The sequence below is a fragment of the Girardinichthys multiradiatus genome, chromosome 23 (genome assembly GCF_021462225.1).
Source record: "Girardinichthys multiradiatus isolate DD_20200921_A chromosome 23, DD_fGirMul_XY1, whole genome shotgun sequence".
NCBI lineage: Eukaryota > Metazoa > Chordata > Actinopteri > Cyprinodontiformes > Goodeidae > Girardinichthys > Girardinichthys multiradiatus.
Window position 1 is genome coordinate 40616995 of NC_061815.1, and position 22489 is coordinate 40639483.

At 38.0% G+C, this 22489-nt stretch overlaps 1 protein-coding gene across 12 annotated transcripts in view; it reads left to right on the forward strand.

The window, feature by feature from the left end:
* dlg3 (discs, large homolog 3 (Drosophila)) overlaps window positions 1-22489 on the forward strand; it is a 133048-nt gene that overhangs the window by 35267 nt on the left and 75292 nt on the right. Inside the window, exon 1 of one of the 12 annotated variants that reach the window (XM_047354147.1) lies at window positions 8386-9562. The exons of 10 other annotated variants lie outside the window; for them this stretch is intronic. In XM_047354147.1, the coding sequence (XP_047210103.1) occupies window positions 9179-9562 (384 nt within the window). In that variant the 5' untranslated portion in view covers window positions 8386-9178. Of the gene's footprint in view, window positions 1-8385; window positions 9563-22489 lie in introns of those variants that run through there. One more of the 12 variants, XM_047354150.1, reaches the window with a different exon arrangement.

The following is a 22489-nucleotide window of genomic DNA, read 5'->3' on the forward strand; positions in this document are numbered from 1 at the left end:
ACACATAAACATTCTGCATGTGTTTCAGGTATAAAACAATGCTGTATTCGTTCGGTACACGTACGTTCTGAACCAACAGGCCTGTACTAGATATTTTCAGCACGAATATGTGTACTGTTACACCCCTCGTTTAAATACATCTGCTCTGAGAAGGCTTCAGAGGTTTTTCTTAGAGATCATTACTGAATTAACTGCATGATAACTCCACATCACTATAAACACTCCATGTCCATTAAAACGGTAGAGGAAGTATTATGCTGTGGGTTAGCTTTTTTTCAGGTGGAATAGGAACACTGATCAGAGTTGATGTGACGATAGATGAAGCTAAACCCAGACCCTTTACTGAAATAAAATCCAGTGGACTGAAAGAACTGGAAGAAAACCAGTTAGAGCAAGACACTTAAAACTAGACAAATTTGCATTTCCTGCGAAAATGCAGTGTGAATTCTGAAAGCTGGCAGAAACAAGCTGTAATTGACTGCAGAAAATCAGCTTAAATCTGATAAATTAGTAGAAATAGCTGAAAAAGCAAAGAAAAACTGTCATCTGATCTGTTTGAGCAGGAAGACTATTAGCTATAAAACAGCTTAATGTAAAGTTACCTCAAAACTACTTGTTGAAAGAGTTGTTGAAATGCAAGAACTGACAAAAACTTTAAAAAAGCAGGAAAGAGCTGCCATAGATGAGCTGAAAAAGCATAGATTGAAGCAAAAATATAGCCTAAGAAGTTGAAGTCAGTGCTAAAATACATAAAAAAATAGCATAAATTTCAGAAAAATGGATCTAACAAATGCGCTGAAGAAACACAAAAACAAACAAGAAATTGCCTAAAAAACGCAAAATTTTTCTTAAGCTATGAGAGAGGAGAAAGAGAAGCTAAAATGCTAACATTAGCATATTGGTTATCACTAGCATGAAGGCTGATATTAATTAAACCCATCTACCATGCAAAAAGCAATATATAAGATAAATTTAGCTAAAATTCCGATGCTTACTACAGCGTATATTCAAATGTCTATGAAATTGCCATTTAAAATTATTCACTCTTCAGCATTCACACAATAATAATAATAATAAACTAGAAAATTTCTGAAGAAATTTAGACGGGGCCTGCCTCTTGGTGCGTGCTTCTCGGACCAGAGCCAACGGTTGGGGGCTGAGGTACAAAACCAAAGCAACAGAACGGTGTGCATCATGATTGAGGGTAGAAGGTTAAGATGTCTATCTAGACCTGTTCTTGTTTCACCAGTAATCATGCGTCCTTGCATTGCTTTGGCAGTCGCAAATAAATAAAAAGTCCAGTTTAGAGATGTGTAGTAATAGGTGTCACCAGGCAATGACATGGGAGTCAGGCCACTCACTGTTCTCCCTTCATTGCTATGGCAGACCCCAACTAAGGAATGTTGAAACTTTTATTTTGTAAATATCTGTGAGTTTATTTTGAAAGGATAAAGTAGATCTCTCTCCATCACAGTCCCAGCAATAGTGTTAAGACCAATGATGCAATTATCGCTGTGTGAAATATGAAGACGATTATTTTGTAGGGTATGTCTAGGTGTTGTTTTGAAAGTCCAGTATAGTTGTCCTTTTAGGTCTGGCGTACTTCCACTAGATATAAAGAACCTGCTTGCTATTCTACAATCATTGTGTATGTTATCAGCTTAAAAAATCAATACAAACTATGGATCGCTGAGACTTTTATTTTGAAAGTTTCAATAAGCCTTATTTCAAAGGACCAGCATAGTCGCATTTCCAACACTGGGTGAGCTCCAACAGTAGTGTGAGGCCCAGTCCTGCAATTATTTATAATTTAAAATGTTAAGGCTTTTATTTTGTAGAGCATGTTTTGTCTTGTTTTGAAAATCCAGCATGGTTGTCCTTTCAGGTCTGGGTTATTTCCATTGGTCATATAGAACCTGCTTGCTCGGCTGAAATCATTGTTTATGCTATTATCAGCTTTAAAAAAATCATTTGTACATATGGAAGGTTGATGTTCAGTGTAAAAAGAGGCTTTTATTTTGTAGCATATGTGTAGGTCTTATTTTGAAAGTCTAGTTTGGTTGTCAGCTATGACTGACTTATTGAGAACACTCATGGAAGCTTCTGGCCTGAGCTCAGCCTCAGAGCCACTCTCTGTCAGAGGTTACTTAAGGTCACTGGCAGCTGTGTTCTGTTGCTATGGTAACTAATGAGCGCCCAACAGCTGCTGTTTCTCACTCACGCAGCACCACACTTTGTGTCTCATCATGGCCTGGCTTTATAACATGGTGGCACATGCTCCCGAACTACTGCCCATAACTCGGAAACCGTAAGGGCTATCGATGTTATTCTTGGACCGTTTTTCTCAGAACGGACAGGGGAACGAGAATATTAACACTTATTCTTGAAAATATAATATTAATGGCACAACACTAGGTGAAAAGAAAGGGAAAAATTGAGAAAAACACAAAAATGCCTGAACATGCTCTCGAACATCGTCTAATAACTCGGAAACTATAAGGGCTATCGTTTTGATTCATGCACCGTATGAATCAGCAGGCCTTGCTGAACAATTATGGAACATCTCAATTTTCTACAAAAATCTGTCTGGGAGGTGTGACCCTGTGAAAAAGTGGATCATTTTGACCATTTTTAACCTGAGTGAAGGTGAATTTTTCACTCTCAAACAAAATTACGTCGCAAGGAAACGATAAAAGGTATCCAAATAATTTTTGCATCGTATGTATCAGCAGGGATGGGTGAACAATCCTGGAGATTTTCGTGTGTCTACATAAATCCGTGTAGGAGATATGACTGTGTAGAAAAGTGGATAATTTTGAAATTTGTTAATTTCAAGCAATCTTGGGAAGGACAGATTTGGTACTCCTAAACAAACGTTTTTTATGACAAAACGATAAAAGGTATCAAATAAATTCCTTCACTGTGAGCGACAGCAAGGTGTGAAGAATAATCAGTGCAAAGCTCAAGTCTCTAACTTGAACGGTTTATGGGAGTCGGCGATTCGAAAACGTGTGAGTTTAAGGATTTTTTGCTCTGATTTTTTTTCTGAAATTCCTATAGGTTTTCCATTCAGGGTGTGTTGACTTTGCGTTGCTCCTGGGTGTGTTGCATGAAATCTGTTAGTCCCACATCAATGAGGGTGACATTTTCTGAATCACGATAGAGCATACTACGTTTTGATACATAATTCGTGCCAGTAGAGTGAAAATTGAGCAAGAGAGGAGAGTTTGTTCGTTCTTTCTCAGGTTATTCAAAAACCTAGAGCGTACACTCTACCAACTGACGAATTCCGCCATAGGATTACATTATCAAATCAAAAATGTCAAAAATCTTGCCTAAAAGTTGAATCGCAATTGTAAAGGAACTGTAAAAGATATCAAAACGCTGAATCATTTGAAGATAACCTAATGTCTTGTGAACATTTTAAAAGTTGAATGGTGTTTCTAGCTGAAAGTATGCAGAAGTAGTAAGCTGTTAAAGAGCACAAAGTTTTAGCTGAATTTTGCAGAATGTTTAGGATTTTCCATTCATTTCAATGGGCCAAAAATCGGCACAAAAAGCTGAATATTTTAAAAAGTATTAATACCAAAAGTCATAGCCATAATGTCCTAAATGAGCTGAACATTTTAAAAGTTGAATGGCTGAAATAGCACAAAGTATGAAGGAGGAGATAGGTGCCAAAAAAAGTGTTAGATATACATAATAGTAAAGAGAAACAGGATCTCTATTGTGTGAATGCCTTCAGCATTCACACAACTAGGAGAGGGTTCTCTTTCCAACAGGACAACAGTTCTACCCAAGTAGCCTGATTAAAATTTGAGAATTTGTAGAAATATTTGAAAAAGGGCTGGAAGCTTTCCATCCAGTCAGACTGAATTTAAGGTATTTTGCAAAAAAGAATGAGCAAAAACTTCAGTGTCTAGATGTTTCATGGTCCAGACCTCAACAGACTTGCAGCTGAAATTGCTGTGAATATTGGTTCTACAGATTATTCAATCAGGGGACTGAATACATATGCATGGAACGTTTTTTAGATTTGTCAAAACAAATTGAAAAATTGTGAACTAATTTCTGTTGATCTGTCTCAGAAAATCCCTATAAAATTCATTGAAGGTTATGGTGTCATGTTGCAAAATATGAAAGGTTTCAAGGGGTATAAACATTTTTTCAAGACACTTCATGTATTTCAATATTGAATGCTGATATTTGATGGTTCCATTAAATGTTTCTGATTAGGATTTGAAGTGAAAGACTTGCACCTTCAGTAGTAATTGTACAGCATTGTTTAGAAGCTTAACTAAAGGATCTCAGTTCTTCAGCTACTGCTTCTGGCCTTATATGAGCACCTTTTTGCCAGATAAACAAGATGTTTTGCAGTTCCTTTAGAGGCTGGCCTATATGCTGCTGACATGAGCAATCGGATCAGTACTCATTTTTTGTGATATGTCTCAGTAGCCTGCCATTTTCCTCAGTGCTTTTACAGGCCCTTGTGTTCACATGCGTTCCCCATTACAACACGGCCAGTGGCACATGGCAGCACAGTGGCCGCAGGCCCTTTGCTTCTCAGCTGCGTCCAGATCTAGTGCAATGAGTGGGTGGTGGGGGGGGTTGTAGGCGTGAGGATGAGGGGAGTTAAAGGGGGTAAAATAAATAGGGGGGGGGTGTGCAGGCGGGAAGCACATGGGTCCAGTGTGCATGGATGATAATGCCTGCATAAGAATCCAGTGACGGCACAGGTTGTGTGCATGTTTGATCCTCCCACTGTCACATTGGGGGAGGGATGTGAGGCACAGGGAAGGGGAGAGACCGAAAGGAAGAGAGACGAGGAGGTGACGGGGGCGTAGAGAGAAAGATGAGTTGGTGGGGGAGGCTGGGGAGGGATGGCAAGGCAGTTGAGAGGCGAGGGCCGGTGCAGTGCGGAGCTGGAACGGACACCCAGAGCTCAGCCTCCCCCCAGTTACCATGGAAACCACATGCCTCCCCCGCCTGCATCCCTACAGACTGCTCTGCCGTTCTATCTCCCTCCTTGCTTTTGTTTTTCATGTTGTCTTTTTTATTCCTCTTTTAATTCGTGTCTGTTTTTTTTTATTCCTCTCTTTCTTCTCTTTCTCTGCTGCTTTCACATGCTTTGCACATTTGCGACAATACACACTCAGCAAGCACACTGATTTCAGGTGCGTTGCGCTCTTCTGTGGCGGGGTGAATGGGCAATTACAGTTTATTTAGCATTCCATTGCACTCACAGATGCATAAGCACTTTGTTTTTTCTGCATCTCTCTATTTTTACCTCTCCTTCTGTTCTGGACCATGCTTCAGTAAAGCCCCCTCTAGTAATTGCATTTCTGCTCACATACAGGGCACCTTAGCTTCATCTCCCCTCTGCTATGGCATCTGTCGTGAACCTGCAGCACCTTCATCTTATTTTTCAAATACCCTCACCTCCCTGTCAGTTTGTAGCTAGCCTTTTAGCCACCCACTTGCATCTCTTTTCAAAGCTCTTCTTCTTTCTACTTAATTCCTTTTATGCTTGAACAAAATCCACACAAACACAATTTCTCAGTAGTGCAGCTCTGATCAGTTTTAGCTTCCCTCAGTGGGTATGTTTCCCTTTTTTATTATTCCATCAATTAGGGGTGCTGGGTTAGTTGTGTGTGGCGGAGCAGCTGTTTTTTTCAACTAAGACCTAATTAGTAGTGTCTTTGCCATCTTAGTTTACTGGCATTTCATCATGAGAACTGATCTTCATGCATGCATCCTCAAAGGTGCAAAGGTTTGATACATTAAAAATAAGTTGCATTTTTACTCTCATTTATTATTGAAATCTTTTGTACATGCTTTTTCATCCTTTTCTGCAATAATTAAATGCTACAGCAGAGAAGCTTAAGAGCCTGGCTCTTTAAGACTGCCTCACTACCGACTGTCCTTTTATGGCCCTACATCCGGTCAGGTGACAAAGGAGCAGTTACACAGCTTCTCAGAGAAATGCCTAGAAATGACTGAAAAGCTCAATGCACAGTTTGTGTGGTGGTTGGGGGTAGTAATGCTCGTTATGATTACATGAATGTGTATGTGTGTCTGTTTGTTCCAGGATGTCCAGGAGGGTTTAAGTAATAAGGGCTGTGCAGGCTGGTGCTGAGCTGATAGTGTTGAAAGAGCTGCAAGGTGGGATACAGAGGGATGATTTTTTAATTTTCTAATTTAATGTACCTTCTTTTTAATTTGTCTCTAGATTTTCAGAGAACACATTTATTTCAAATAAAACTCAATAAAGTGCTCCAGGTCATTAATTGACATGTACAATATGTGAACCTGCAAGTATAATTTGGTTTTAATAGAATTAATAAGGATTAAATCAGACTGTATATTATTTTTATGAATTTGTCCTTTTTGAGCTATTTGTTTAAAGGTCCTTTATTTTATTCTGTTTCAATTTATTTTATTATTTTTGTATTAATTGATCATTGTTAGGTTTTATAAACAGAATTTTGGCAATACCACTACTACTAACATTAGCAGCAACAACAATAATAAACTGTTTTCATTCTCCTCTTCATCTTGATTATTTAACATTTATTACTCATATAATCAATAAGCAACAATAATAACCAACGATATTAAAATACGGTGTATGTCCACATCTGTGTTCATTGCTTGAATGAATCTGAGTTAAGCTGGACTGAATAATTATGTGGTTTTTACTTTTTATTTTAAGCAGAACAATTATTATTATATTAATAATAGTTATTGTTAGAATAATAATAAGCTCTTAAGCTTTATTTTTTACACATTCATAAATAATTTTGTCGATGGACACTCACTCTGTGCTCATTCGTTGCTGTGAAATTCTCTGACTGCCTCTATTTACTTTATTATGCAAATCAATATATATTGGTTATGTTTGTTTATTTTTGCAGTTCGACTGCTCTAAAGTGAACCACAGAATAAGTAGGATAGAGGACAGAGAGAAAGAATATCATTAAAATGAAGTGAGTTACTGTTGCATGTAATTAAGTGTGGCTGAGCCTGCTGTGTGAGCCTCTTGGAAGGGTTGTTGCAGAATGCAGCATGGCCTCATCCTAAGATCTTGTTCAGTTTGATAGGAATGCTGCACTGATGTTAATTTTAAAGCTGTAACACAGCAACGGCGCACTGTGTTCGAGTATAAGCCCCACAACATGCAAGGCTACATTTAAACACACACTCTTCCCCAAGATGACACACCCACCTCTGTTTCCCATCACATTTCATAAATAATGCAAACGTACAGGGCTTTAATGGCAACACTGTGACACTTTCCATCAGCTCCTCGTAAGACAACCCTTTCACTCTCCGTGTCGGGGTGTTTCGTATCCCGTTTGTGATTAAACTACAAATTCATAAGCCTGTGAAATGGCCTACAGGCAGTCCTATCATATTACTGAAAATATGACTGCCATAGTAACATGAAAGCCATATAGGCTCTCCTTCTCTCATTTTCCCTTCACACATTCACACTCTCAATCTCATCCTCCACCCACTCGAAAGCCGAAGCGTGTAATCTTATTGGTTTGGTACACATGTGTTGATGTCATCATTGTGAACATAAAATAATTCCCCTATGGTTCCTAAACGAGGCTCCAGGAGGGCTGATTTCTCCCGCTGTTCTTATTTTGACCGAGCTTTGCACATGGGCAGTGAAATAACTCAACAGCAACCCGCAGAGAAAAAGGACAAGAGATGAAGAATGGTTTAAAAGTAATACACTGTGATTATCTCATGCTTATACTTCTTTCGTGAGATTATTTACAGATGTGTGCTGTGGCACAGAGCCAGAGGATGGCCACTGTTAACACAGCACAGGACAGCTGTTAAGTCTGCAGCTGAACTAGAGATGACCGGGGAGGTGCCCAGTGATCAGTTGGAGGGACAGGGGTGCTCATTGTAAGTTGGATTTTGGCTGCACTGGCCTGATGAAAAACATGGATTAGGCTCACTTTTGATGGATTACAGTCCGGGGTCATCATTGACTGATTGTGGATTAGGACTCCCTTGCTCTTTCTCTTAAAATGTAAAGAAAGTCATTGTATGTGATGTTTTGTTTTATTTTACTGTGGCATAACTTCATGAAGAAGTGCCTTCTCACCCAAGGCGGGAAGCAGCGAGGCATCAGTGTCGCTGCCCCTTTAAGAGCAGCTAGTGAAGCGCTCAGTCCTGTTGGTGCTGCTGCTGCTGCTGATGGCAATGCTGCAAGTTGATTGGCTGTGGCTGTCAGGACTGAGCTGCTAGAGGGATGCTGCTACGTATCTTCTCCCTCCCTCCCTCCTCCCTAGCTGCTTCTCCCCTCTCTCTTTCTCTCTCACCAACCTCCCTCTTGCTCACTCGCATCCCTCTGAATAATCCACATCTAGGGCAAGCTGACTGAGAGGCGATCCAGCGCTCAGCTCCTCTCTGCAGGCTGAGAAAAGAAACAGAGAGTGAAAGGCAACGATTTTCAACGCAGGAGGAAACAAACGTGAGATTTTTTTGACACGCCAAGAAGATACAGAATCAACACAGGAAGATTTTCATTTCCGGATATCATTTATTTATACATATTGTTTATATATCTATATATATATTTGTACACACGCAGATATTTATATATAAATATACATTTATCCTTGTACATATCGGTATCTGTGCTCGTCTGTTTATATTAATATTTTTATATGTATTTGTGTGTGTAAATATATATGATATATAAACAAAAGAATCTATATATCTATGAATTTATATGCATATCACTGTGAACCAAGAGAAGGAAGAAGAAATTTCTATCATCAGGGCTGGTCTCTGATTGCGTGGTGGCATACAATATCTTAAATATTTCCTTTGATCTTCTACGTCAAGAGGACAAAGACTACGTGCCCATTTTGTATTTTTGTTTTCCTGTTGCTGCTTCCCATCCGTCTCAGTTTTTGCTTTTTTTTTCTCTACATCTACGAGGAATAAAGCGGACAGCAGCCGGATTTGTCCAAAAAAGAGAAAAAAAACACAAAAAAGGGAAAATTTATAAAAAAAAATCTTGTGATTGGTGTTATTTCCTTCGGCATTAGCACTCTGTGAGCCGATCGCAGCGTGCCGTTTGAGATCTGAGGAGGCAGCAGAGACCGAGTGCCACGCCGCTCATCTCAGCGTCAGCGCAGCCAGCACAGCCAGCATGCACAAACACCACCACTGCTGCAAGTGCCCAGAATGTTATGAGGTGACCCGTATGGCAGCTCTGCGCAGGATGGATGCCCCGGCGTATGGAGGAGACTGGCAGGCCGAGCCCTATGGATACCCACCTGGGTATGGGGGAGGCCAGACCTTGCCTCCTCCAGCCTCAGGAGGGGGTGGAAGCATGGGAGGAGGAGGAGGTGGAGGAGGAGGAGGTGGCACTTTAGGGAGAAGTAAGGGCAAGATTATGTCTGGTGGAGGCCCTGTGGGCCCCAACCCAAAGGGCCAGTCCAAGGGTGGCCCCAAAGTAAATGGCAACAACTCCAGTGGACAAGGAGGATGGTGGCCTGAGTGCACCTGCACCAACCGGGAGTGGTATGACCAGGTAATCCTTCTTCCTTACTCTTGATAGGCTCTGGTGGAGATCACAACACTAATTGTAATAGTGACACATAAAATCTAGCTCATTTTAGCTACTTCTGCTAGTTAAACATAGGTCTAATTTAGTATTCCTCTCAAGACCCCCCTTTTCTATTTGTTGACTGTGGTTCCTCTGTTGGAACAGGATGAATCTGGTTTCAGAGCACGTACATGAGATGATCTGCATGTTTGGGACTAATGCAGATGACTAATGCCTATAGATTTAACACACCTACTGCGTGTCGTCAAAGGCTTACACTGCTGCTGATGCCCCAGGCCAAAGGATTGTGGGTTTTTTATGCCTTGAAATTTATATTTAAAACAGCCACTCTGAAATCAGTGTCTGACTTTCAAAATTAAGCGAAGGAAAATGGATTTGTTACTAATCAGTTTAGTAAGGGGTAAAGTCTCATTAGGAAATTGATAATGAAATCCATGTTGTATACCAGTGTCATTTTCATTAGGCAGGCCGTGTGATTCAAACAACCACAGCATAATGAGATTGTTTTGTAACAAAAGAAACCAACCTGTTTTTAAACGTTGCATGTCTTACATGTTGCACAAAATGAATGAAATTACCTTTTTTTTCAGTGGGCTCCATTTTGTTTCTATTAGTGCCGTTTAGTTACACGTGTGTATATAAATGACGGGTAAGAAAAGGTCAGGACAGCTTCAGAAGCTCAGCCTTTAACTAATCAACGTGCACGTATGTGAGAGTGATCTTTGGGTGGGGGAAGGGCAGCTTGGCGAACATGAGATTCAAGAAATGGCTTTTACTGTGCATGAGGATGTGTTTCTGCAGTCTTGCATTTGCGGCAAGTGAAGCCATCTGCATTGTTTGCATTGCTGTCTTTTGTGTCCGATTGTGGTTTTAGAAGTAAAAATTGGAATATGGAAGGCAAGAAGAAAATGGAGCCTTCACATGAGCCGCAACCTGCTGATATTAGCAGATTACAGCTGATGAGGAGGGATTTCAGCTTTAGAGCCATGAAATGAAACAAAGTGTGCTTTTTTTAGTTCATGTTATATTACATTCCAGCTTTGTTCAGACCAATCAGACATTTTCCATGTTTTACACGTCTGAAAGCTTGCAGCAAATGTGATTATGTAGCCAATTATTGCTTACATGGAGATTTTAGTGTCCATTAGTGGACTACATCACTTACATGAAACACATTTAGTCAGTATTAAAGTTGCATAGTAGAAATAGTCTATGTCTCGATGAAATGTCTTTAAACTGCATTTATATTCGTTTAGGGATTTTGAGTTAGCTGAAAATGCACCACTGAGGAAAACACCTCTGTACAGGATCTTTGCATCCATCTACAATGTGAATTTACACCCCTGTATATAAATTCTTTAACTTGTCGTCCGTGCCTTGAGTAGCTGTAGTTTTACAGTGACGTTAAGAGTTTCATTTTCGGATAAGCAGTTAGGGATGTGTTGCAGGGTTTAGTGGGTTAAAAATGTAAAGGTTGAAATGGAGAGAAATAAGCCAATAAAGGCAGGCAGCGACCCTAAACGGATGGTTATGTAAGAGGAGTCAGTTGGTGGTGCTGTCAGAGAGAGAAGCTGGAGAGACACTGACACTATGGGAAAACATCTGTCCCTCCATCATCTAAAACATTCATGTAAATGGCCAGTTTGTGCCCTCACTCTTTTCTGCATCCATCATGACATGGCTAGAAACACACATCTACAATTCCTTCCTTCACTTTTCCATCTCTCCACCATCACTGTGGCTCATCCTTGTTGGAAAATGTGAATCTGGCTCATCCCCCCTCTACCTATCCATAGCTGGAGAGCAGGACAGTTATGTCATACACCCAATCAAACAGGAATATTATCAAAATGCTATCAACTGGTGTATTAAACACTCCAATGTGTTGTTCGTAAATATATTTCTAATGGAAATATATTTACGAAGAGCATAGAAAGCCAAGAAAATTGCTGAAATATTCTAATGTTTGGTAATACTTTTGCAACCTTATTGTTGCAAAAGATACTACTGGCATTGGTTACAGATGTATTTCTAAACTATTGTTATTATTATTTTCAGTGATCACATTTCAGAATTTAAGAAAACATCATTTCCCCATAAACCTGCCACAATCGGGTGTTCCTTTCAAAATTTCTAAAAGAGAAGTCATAACCATAATCAGAAGTGGCGTCCAAGACCTTAGGACAAGAGCTTTGGAAAGATCTGAAATTAATAGGTACAGTTTTTATTAAAACAATAGGACATGCATTCAAATGCAAAGGCCTCCGTGAATGCTCACTCCACAAGTCTCCACTACTGAAGAAAAATCATGTTAGATCATGCTTAAAGCCCTTGCACACACCATGTTTTTGGAGGAAGAATGCATATTCCCCAAAAACACCCTTCCAACTGGGAGGTTAGGAGGTAAGAACATCATGCTGTGAGGCTGTTTTTCAGCCTATGATACTGGCAGACTTATTATTAAAGTATGAATGTAGAAATGTAGAGACGTTCTTGAAACAAATATGAACATGAACAAGTGTGGACTTTTTTAAGCAAGACATTGAGCCCAAACACACGGCCAAAGAAATTGATTGGTTTTAGAGATTAAAATAGTGGTGCAAGACTTGTCCAGTCAATCGCCTTGATTTGAATCCTTCTGAAAATTTGTTGGAGGAACTGTAGATCACAATTTAGCAATGCATGTGACTAAATTCTCCATACACAAGATGTCTTGAAGTTGTCATTGTCAAAAAAGGCTTTTCTATTGAATATTATAGTTCATTATTTTTTATTGCTGATGTCATTCCACTCTGTTACACATAACATAGTTAATCAACTAGTTTGTCATTTGTTTCTTTGTATGTGTGTTTAACCGGGGTTGTTAACGCCATTTGGTATGAGTTTCATGTTAATAGACCAATGAGAAATATACAGTATTTACAGAGAAAAATGTTGATGTTCAGTACTAGTTACCCCCTGGTAACTACCCATGTGCTCGGAGTCTGGAATGATGAAAGGCTGTCACCATCCTCATGGAGACAATTTTAAGGCTGCATTACTGACACTTATAAAAGGCTCTAAAGCCTTGAACATTTCATATACACGAGGAAATCTTTACTGTGGTACACCCTGGCACATGATGATGCCTAATCAATGTTTCCCCCCTGTCCTCCTCCTATTTACAAAATAATTGTACCTCTTTTGTCAAGAGCTTGCTAGGTTAATTATGGCTGATATCAGCTGGGATTGTAAGAACATTCTTTTAAAACAAGAGCTTTTGAATTTAAATCTGAAGAAAGTGGAGACCTCAGTCTTCTGGGATCATTTGTTTGAAAGCTTCCTCTTTCCCCCGGCGGGCTCCAATCTGTCTTTGTCTGTTCTCCAACTCTCTGGCTATGATTAGCTTTAAATATTAATTGGCGTTTACCTTATTTATTAGCATCAAGATTTAGTTAAAAGAATGCTCCGTCAGAAGTATTGTTTAAAACAGCCTGCGTAGTAGTGTATTAAATGAATGCACAGTCACAGTGGGCGTTCCTTACTTAACACTCCCGTAGGTGATTACGACATGAAAGCCTTCAGGCCTTGATCAGAACGTGCGTGTATGCTCCTGTGTGTGTTTTTATATTTTTACAGTCAGATTGATTTATTGGTGTCATTGGTTTGTACATCTGTCTGATTAGATTTTACTGGATTGGATTTGAATTGCCTTTCCTGTTGCGGCGTTCCAGAGAATATTAACGAATGGGATTTTACAAGTGCAACGCGTCCAAATGTCTTGAGCTGTATCACACACTGAGATCTTAAAAAGATCCATCTAAAACCAGGGATATTCTCATCAGTTTAGAGATAAAGAGACTTGTCTGAGAATTTCTCACTGAGACAGTTTTTTTTCTAAATGATTGGTCAAATTTTTCATTACATTTCTTCGCAATTGTTTCTAGCCTTCCTGTCTTGAGTGGTCATTATTTTTATTTGGAGCAGAGGTGACATCACATCACGTGTAAAAACATAAAATAAAATAAAAAACCCTTCTGTACAGCTCGACTTTAGTATTTTAAAACAAAATGACTAGGGAGTTGGCATATTAAACCACCTTATATCAGCAGTCAGCAAGGTTGGCATTACCAAAACAGCAAGCTCCATATGTATTCTCTAGAGAATATACAGTCTTAATCAATAAATAACAATATTATTGAAAAGTTCATTCATTTTATTCTAATTTATTGAATACGACTGTATATCCTAACCACAAACCTTTCCCAAAGGCTGCAAACACTTCCAAATCCAGCGTGTTACCTGACAGACAGACAGAGGTTGAAAGTCTAAAACAGAGCGCCTGTGCTGTGATATGTTTACCTTCCTGTTATCTGCCTAAAGTGACACTCTCTCTCGCAACCTCAATGCACCGCAGACATTTCTCAACATGTTTTATAAAATAATTTATTTTCAAATAGCTTCGCTTCATATTACTTAATTTCAAACACCTCAGTGATGCTGAAAATAGCTAATTCTGAGCCTTCAAGGTATAATAGCAGCCACACTGGAGATTGTTGCTATCAGCACGACCTGGTAGTGCATAATAGGAGTTTCCAACCAGCCAGTCACTGGTCAGGGCTGATCAAGTTGAAAATCACTGAATTTCTCATTATACCTAGAAACATTTTTATTTTTAGTTATTTTTGGTTATTTCTAAAAGCCAGCGGACCTTTACAGTAGTAATTAATTACATAATAAAAACAGTACATATTTTATTTTTATCTCTATTTTGCATTTCCAGAGTGCTTATTTCAAACATAACAGGTGTAAAGAAGACTCAAACAAGACCACCACTGAGTAAAATTTAATAACTGAGCTGTTAAAGTTACGGCATTTATTACCAGATTTATGGTTGAATGGAATGAGAGGCATTTTTTGATTGACTAATTTAGTGGGGCTGTGCCAGATCTTTAAAAAACACAAACTCACGTCGAGAAAGACGAAGAGAAATTGGACCTAAAATCAAATCTTAAATCTCCTTCCAGTTTTTGAGAGATGTTTTGATCTGTCAGTGTCACGGGAAGACGTTTGCAAAATTTAATAAAGCCACAATTTTATACGAGGACAAAGCTCTATCACATGCAGTCAAGTTTTCCACTGGTTCTCTGACCAGCAGATGTTTCTAAGATGATCAAGTAATGATCTGGTCCCCTACCTCACCTGGTTTCAAGTCTTTTTGAAAACGTAAACACACTGTTGAATGTAACACCTACAAAATAAAAAAATAGTTAGCAAAAAATTGAAGGCTGATATAGTCAAAACTTTTCACCGGATCAAAAAGCTTTAGTTAAATTTTATTTTGTCCTTCTCTGATGTTTGTGGTACAGACTTCTCTTAAAATGTATTTAATGGAAGCTGCATGACAATATCAGTGTTTTTAATATTGCAATCACAGAAGACCGCATGGGCGCAATATTTGGTAGGATTCTGTATTCCTAGTGTCATGCTTTTTAGCTCTGCATATCAATATATTGAGCCAGTTGAATGGCCTCTAACTACCCTCAATGCACATGATGTATAATTTGTTTGGCTTTTTTATAACTTTTCTTAGCTCTTCTGTTGGGAGAGCTTGGAAAATATTAAGATTAATTATTTATATGAGGAGCAGAGGCAATGTCACAAAATGTGTGAGTGTAAGCAGTTGCTATAAAACAAGGTTTTTAATTATTATTACATGCTAACATTATGACTATTACATGCTAACATTACAAAAACAGATGTCTCTGTGGGTATGCCTTACATACCCACTAAATACAAATCCAGCATGGTCTAACACACAGAGGTTGACAACTCAAAAGTATAAACCGGCAACTCTGCTGTACTCCAAGTACTCAAAATAGCTACAGTGACTTTGAGTCTTCTTCCCTCAGTAACAGCATCCACACCAACAAGTGTTGTTACCTGGTAGCACTTCCTTATGATGTGTTAACAAGTGGTTGGTCACAATCTCTAGCAATATGGCTGATTTGTAATTCTGCGCAGTATTGATCATTTGTAGCAAGTAAAGATGAAGAAAAAAATATTATTGTTTAAGGATTTAAGTTAATAATATGGGCACAAGGGATATATGCTTGTTCAAGTACACATTAATTAATATAAATGCAAGTCGCCTTCAAATCATGTCAGTTCAGTTATAGACAAATATTTATACAACTGTGACCTTTATTAAAAAACACAGAGATTCTGAACCAGAAACAGTCATAAGATACAAGGGAAATGTAATATACTAAATTAAAGAAGAATAACTTCATTAAAGAGGGATGGATCTTCAAAATGATTTAATAGAAATTTCTTGTAAAGACCAGATGACCCTAAACCACTGAAAAAAGGATGGGCTGGTTTCTGAAGGGAACTGCTGAGTTTCTATCGTGCAAAAGAAGTTGATTGGATTTCTGCGTTTTACTGGTCATTTAAGCTGTTTTGATTGAGACCATGTCTTCTGTCTCAGTGATTTTGTTCTTTTTTTAAATGTTTTTAATTAGGACTTCTTGGACTGAGCAGTTGAAAGCAGCGTAAACCTTTACAAAAAAATTGCATTGTTGGTAGCAACATTAGTACAAACCCATTATTTAAGTGTAACTTCATGGATTTGTACTATCTTTATTTATTGTAGATATACTGTTAAATTCACAGGGTTTTCCTTTCACAAATATCACACACACAATTTATCGTATTATTTCGCATTTGCAGGTTTATATGACCAAATTGTTACATTTGTTTTAGGCACAATCAGGCATTGCTTTGCAAATTACAATGAGTAAAGTCAGAGACAGCTGGGTGGTTAAGTGTAGCCTGTGTTGTTCACTGTTGTTGGAGTCTAATAATAAAATCACTGCTTATATTAGAAATGTTTCATTCATTTTTAAATGTTTTTTGGATGTTAATTCACTCCTCAAGGTATGTTTAAGGACAAAGGGAGCATTAAAGATTTTAACTTTGGGTTGTGCTTAGAATAACTAACTCAGATTTCCTTTTTGTGATTAACAGGCATTTTATAAAGAATTGGTAGATTTGATTGTTAACTTATCTGTTAAAAAGACTTGCTTTCATCTTGTTATTTCACAGTTTGTGAAATAACAAGATGAAAGCAAGTCTTTTGGTTCTCACAAGGTCTTAAAATTAGTTAAATAGGACATAGTCCAATGGGTTATTAATAATTTAGGTAATGCAGAAGCAGTGTATGAAAGATTTATCCACCCGAATATTCAATAGCTTTTACTATCACTTCTGTTTTGCCCTCCCACTTCATTAGAGTTAGAATAGAGTTTGACCAGGCAAACGCAGCATTTGTTTTCTTCATATACTGATAAAATGTTGTAGATTTGCTGCTATGCTTTGAATATTTATCCCATTGCTTGACCCATTTCAACCAAGCTTTAGTTGTCACATATTTGACTCTCCCTTGGTATAAAGAGGAGTTAATGGTCAGCTCGAAGACTGTAAAGTGTCTAGGCCCGATTATAATCTCTCCACCGCCATGCCTCATAACTGGTATGAGATATTTTTTACAAAAGATCAGCTTAATTTGCTCTAAACCTTTGACTGTACACTATGGCAGCTCAAAAATACTAAGAACTGATGCGTAAACAGTATTAAAATGAAGAAGTCTTTTCCTTCAGATTTTATTGTCATAAACTGATAATAAACTATTATTTAACACTCAAACTAAGGCGTGTAAAGTTGGCATTATAGATCTAGGGTTTTTCTGTTGTATCTATCATTGGTTTGGTCGGACCTCAAGTTGACCTTGTTGTGATTTCCATCTCCATGAAAACAGAGACTGTTTGAAATTCTCATTTGTGCCTCATTTGTATCTGTGTTGTGATTGTCTCCACTTTAAGTCTTCATCCTCTGGTAACGTCTTCCACCGTGAAGAGGTTTTGTAAGCAAGCCTTGAACAGAATTTGAGTAACGTTTTCAACAGTAAAAGATTTCTCAGAAGCTTCTCTGTTCACTAATCTGAAAAAGATCGTATTTTTGAGTTTACAGCAAAAAAATTGTCCTGTTCTGGTCATCAGGCGATTTCTGATGGGATGTTTGTGGGTTTTTTACAGTTATTGTCCAATAATTTCCCTATTGATGTGGATGTGGATATCTATGGAGTTACATTTGTCTCAATATTATTCAATCAAACAAAAAACTAATCTCAATCAAAAAATATTAAGTTGAGATCAAAACTTTCAGAGTTGTAACGATTTTTTTTTTTTTTAAATGGAATATTTTATTTTGGGGAGAAAAAAAATTGTTTAATAAAACTTTTTTTGATTAAAATGACTCATTTTTTCTCACAAAGAGAAAAAAGTTATTTGCAAAACATAAACTTTTATTTGCGCATGTCAAAAATCTTTGGTTACGAGTCTCGCTTTTTTGGTTTTGACGCTCTCTGTTTTTGGTGGAACTCAACAAATTTTGAGTCCTGGGAACATGAACATCCTGGGCGGGGCCTAAAGACGAACGATGTAAGATGTTTCCCTATTGGTTAGCGCTGACTAAAGCGGCCGCTCGAACTGCAGGGCTTGCAGCGTCGCTTCAGTGAGGAGACATCAACTGTACAGAAGAAAACTGCATTTAAGTGAGCCGAAAGTCAGAAATACGCGGTCACGCCAGCCGACACCAGCTCTCTCTTAAAGATTAGCGTCGCGCATACAAGGTTCATTACGGTAATGGAGCAGAAAGGACGCCGATCCTGGCAACGGTTGAGAAAATAAGAGGAAAACAGAAAAGTAACCTACAGAACATTTATATTAATTACATTTTTACAACTTTCACATTCATGTTTTATGTAAAAGAATAAATATTTTATATTTTATTGTACTGTTTTGGAGAAATATCTTGTCAAAATACCTCAAAATGCTCAACCATTATATGCATTTGTCCCACTTTCAGGAATTTATTTCTCCAAAACCATGAGAGGTGACAACACAGTCTCTTCAGATTATATTAGACTTGGAGGTTAAAACGGAGTAAAATGGAACATTTCATTTGATTTGTAGGGTAAATGTTGTTTATACACACACAGGGTCTTTTTTATATATATCCGATTCCCAATGTCCAGCATCATACAAACAGAACATGCATTTTAAAACAGAGCGTTCTTTAGCAGAGAGAGTTTGTGGGTGAATAGCTGGTATCAAATTTTCAGGAAAGCTCTGTAGTAAAAGGAAGATAATGTATGTGCCCTTTTACAAAGGTTTGCATTTTATTCTAAATTAGGTGAAGTTCCTGAGAAAAGCCTGTCAGACATTTACATCATCATGACTTTGACAAGCCAGTAACCATTATGAGAGCTGGATTTGCCTTTTTGTTGCATTCAGACTGAATTTCTACATTTGGTTTCAACATGGAAGCTTGTCTGAAAATGCTGGGCTCAGAGTAATGTGTTGTCTCACCACCAACATGTGTTTATGCTCATTAAGTGGTTTACTTATTGCAGCGGTGGACGTTAGCTGGTGAATTATGGTTTATGTAGTGTTTTTTTAAGTGTTGCAGGTGAAGTAGCATGAGGCTGCTGACCCACTGTGTGTGTCCTGCTGGAAGCCAAGGCTACCATTTCCCTGTGATCCATATGGCCACTGACAGCAGACCGCCAGGGTTCACCCCCGTATCATTTTGCTTGTTCCCCTCTCTGGCTCCCACTGCCAGCCAGGACAGGACAAGAGAGAAGTCAGGGAGGGGAGGGGAATGCTGTTTGTTTGTTTGCTTGCCTGCTTTGTTTTATTTAGAGGTTTTTGCTGATCACAGTAGAGACTGGCCTAGAAATGTGACAGCGTTGTGCTAGGCAGACTGGATTCCTGAATCAGCATGAGACTTCCTGGTGGGACTAAAAGAGAAGAGAGGGACACCAGGATCTTTCACTCTTTAATACATGTACCAAAGCGACTGCTGATTTAAAGGAACATGGATCACTTTAACATACCTGTTGCTGTATAAACAGATGTAAAAGTAAAAACTTTGGTCACACTTTACAAAAAGCTACATAAATGTCAAAACGCAATAGCTGAATACTGAAAAGAATTGTAGATAAAGAATGGGGGAGTTGGGAGGGAATTTATGTCTATAGGATATGTGTATATATACTGTGTATATATATATATATATTTATAGATATAGATAGAGAAATAGATATCTAAATATATGGACATACATGTGTGTATATGTGTACATATGCACACGCCCCTTTTATAGTTATTTCTTGTCGCCTTATCTCTTTAATTTTTTATTTACATTTTCTTATTGTTTCAATACATTTTCTAAATGACTCGTTTAAATTATTGTTAGTCACATGATCTCTTCTTTTTTGGTCCATACACTGATCTAAACATAAAAAATATTACTAGTTAGGTCTGGTGAATGTCATCTTTCTTGTTAAGATGTTTCACATTAAAAGCCTTTCTGTGCCTCATAGTCCCTAATCTCAGCCATTCAGAATGGATCTTTAATTTTGCACATCTGCGGGCGATATGTAGTCAATTTTGCAGTAATTCACTTTCGCTTGATAAAATCCAAAGGATGAAATGATGGGAGCTGATTGGTAAATGAAAGGAGTTTTACTAAATGAAACTGTCATAGGGGAAGATTGTAAATGAGATGCTGTTACATACAGATTAGGCTTACATTGTAATGTCATTAACTCTAGCACCAAATGTCTGCAAGTACAAGTAAATGAAATTATTTTACAAGTAGCTTTTATTTTGAGTTGCTACTAAGGTCTTAATTCCTACTCAAAGCTTTTTCTCTTTTTCACCAAGTACGGTAAATTAAGTATTTAATTCTTGTTTTACTTTTACTTTTTTTACCACAAACTTGCATTGATTTAAAATATTTACCTTTAATATTTAGCTTTGTGAAGAACTGCAGGTTCTTGTTAAACACCAGGCTAAGCACAGAGGATTAACAGTCAAATTTAGACATATTTTGGTCAACACGCAGACCAGTGATGGGTACCTAAATTATTAATTGTGCAGAAAGTTGGCATGTGATGAACTCATCGAATGCCTGGTGTAAGTAGTGTCTTTACAAACAGAGCATTAGTGTTATCTGGCAGTTCCCGGAGCATCCGACAGTCAGTTGAAACAATGAGTGTAAGACCTCAGACACAAAGGATTCCTCGGGGCCACTTTGTGCATTATAAAGCTGATTGTTTTTGAGTGTAACGGCAGCTTAAATGAATTTCCACAGTTTCCAGTTTTGAGCTGAAAGTATTCCAAAACTGCTCTTCAGAAATCTGTATGACAGGCATGAGCATTTCCTCATGTAACTCATCATTCAAACAACAATATTCCTCATTCTGTCATCCATTTCTTTGTGTGTATGTGTGTGTGTGTTGAGGACATTTGAAGCAGTGCGTTTCTTATCATGTGTAGCTACTCTGAGTGCCATTTCTGTCTAATACATTATCCAAGCAACCCTTCAGCCATTTGGTCTGGCCTCTCATTTCTGTATGTGTTTGTGTGATGATTTGAAGCTTTCTTAATTTTTGTTGCTCCGCTCTCGTCTTACTCTTCCTGTCTCTTCCTCCACTCTATCTTCAAACATTATACAAATCAGAGTTTTTTTGTCTCTTGATCTTTGTTTTCTAGCTGAATCAGTATCCAGCATCCTTCTGTTTTGATGCAGTTTGCCTACATTCCAATGAGGCATTATGTATTCATTTGGGGGGAAACCAGCTTATATTTATTTATATTTAATGCAAATTACAGCCAGAGCAAACTGATTGGCATTCTCAAAGACCAGAGCTGTGTGCTTTACACAGATTCAACAAAAATACCATCTGCTGAAAGCTGATTTAGAGAACAAATGTGGGAAAGTGACCTGCTGCACTACTGTGTTTACAAAAAAACGGATCCAGGTTATAACAGAACGTTGAATTCATCTTCTCTTCTAGTATGTTGTGCCTGTTATTTTTTTCAAATGCAAAAATGAGCCCATTTGGTGGACCAGATGGAACGTTTCTACTTACATGGATCTATTCCAATCTGCTTTGTGAATTTAGTGCAAAAATGAAAATAGTGGGAGCTAAATAGCAGCAAAAATAGAGGAGATTGCAATGTTTTATGCACCTTTGTTTCACATGACTTCCTGTCCCCCCACTGATTAGACAGCTAACATTATCCAGACCTGTGTCTGCCTCATGTTCACAGAGAAACTGCTTTAAACATGTTCCTCCGTCTATTACCAGTCATTTCCCACAGAGTTGAGTAAAACAGGTTTCAAACGGACACAAAGATAAAGAAGAGCAGTGTATCATGGAGGTGAACATTACAAGCAGTCCCAACTTAATTTCACACATTTTATTGCACTGTTGGTAGAACATCTCTGCTCTCAATTTGTTTTCACGGATGTCATTACTTTCCGTTTTCCTCTGTGTGTCTGCGCATTTTTGTAATATTTCTTCAAAATGTAGCACATCTTTTTCCAGCTCAGATAAAAACCAAATTCTTAAATCATTACCATACTTGGTTAGATTATAATGTGGAGAACTGCAGGGGAATGAAAGACGATGTTTCATTGCATATTCCAGATGGATTTAAAGGGCAACATGTTCAGATTCCTCATTATACTCAAGATGAAATCACTCATGTTGGTGTTGTTTGTACATGTATCCAATATCGACTAAGTTATTTGATAACATAAATATCTTTATCTTATATAAATACTTCTATAAATACTTGAAAATAAGGCAAAATGCTTGCATGAAAAAGTAATCACAGTTTACCAGGAGCACGGATGGATGTTAGGATGACTCCAAGCTAGAACAGTTGTAAAGTTCTGCTTTTACCATTTAAGCCAGTTGGCAAATGTGACATTGTTTTCTGATTAGGCAACTCTTTCAAACAGTGATCCAAACTTTTATTTCATCCCACGATGGAC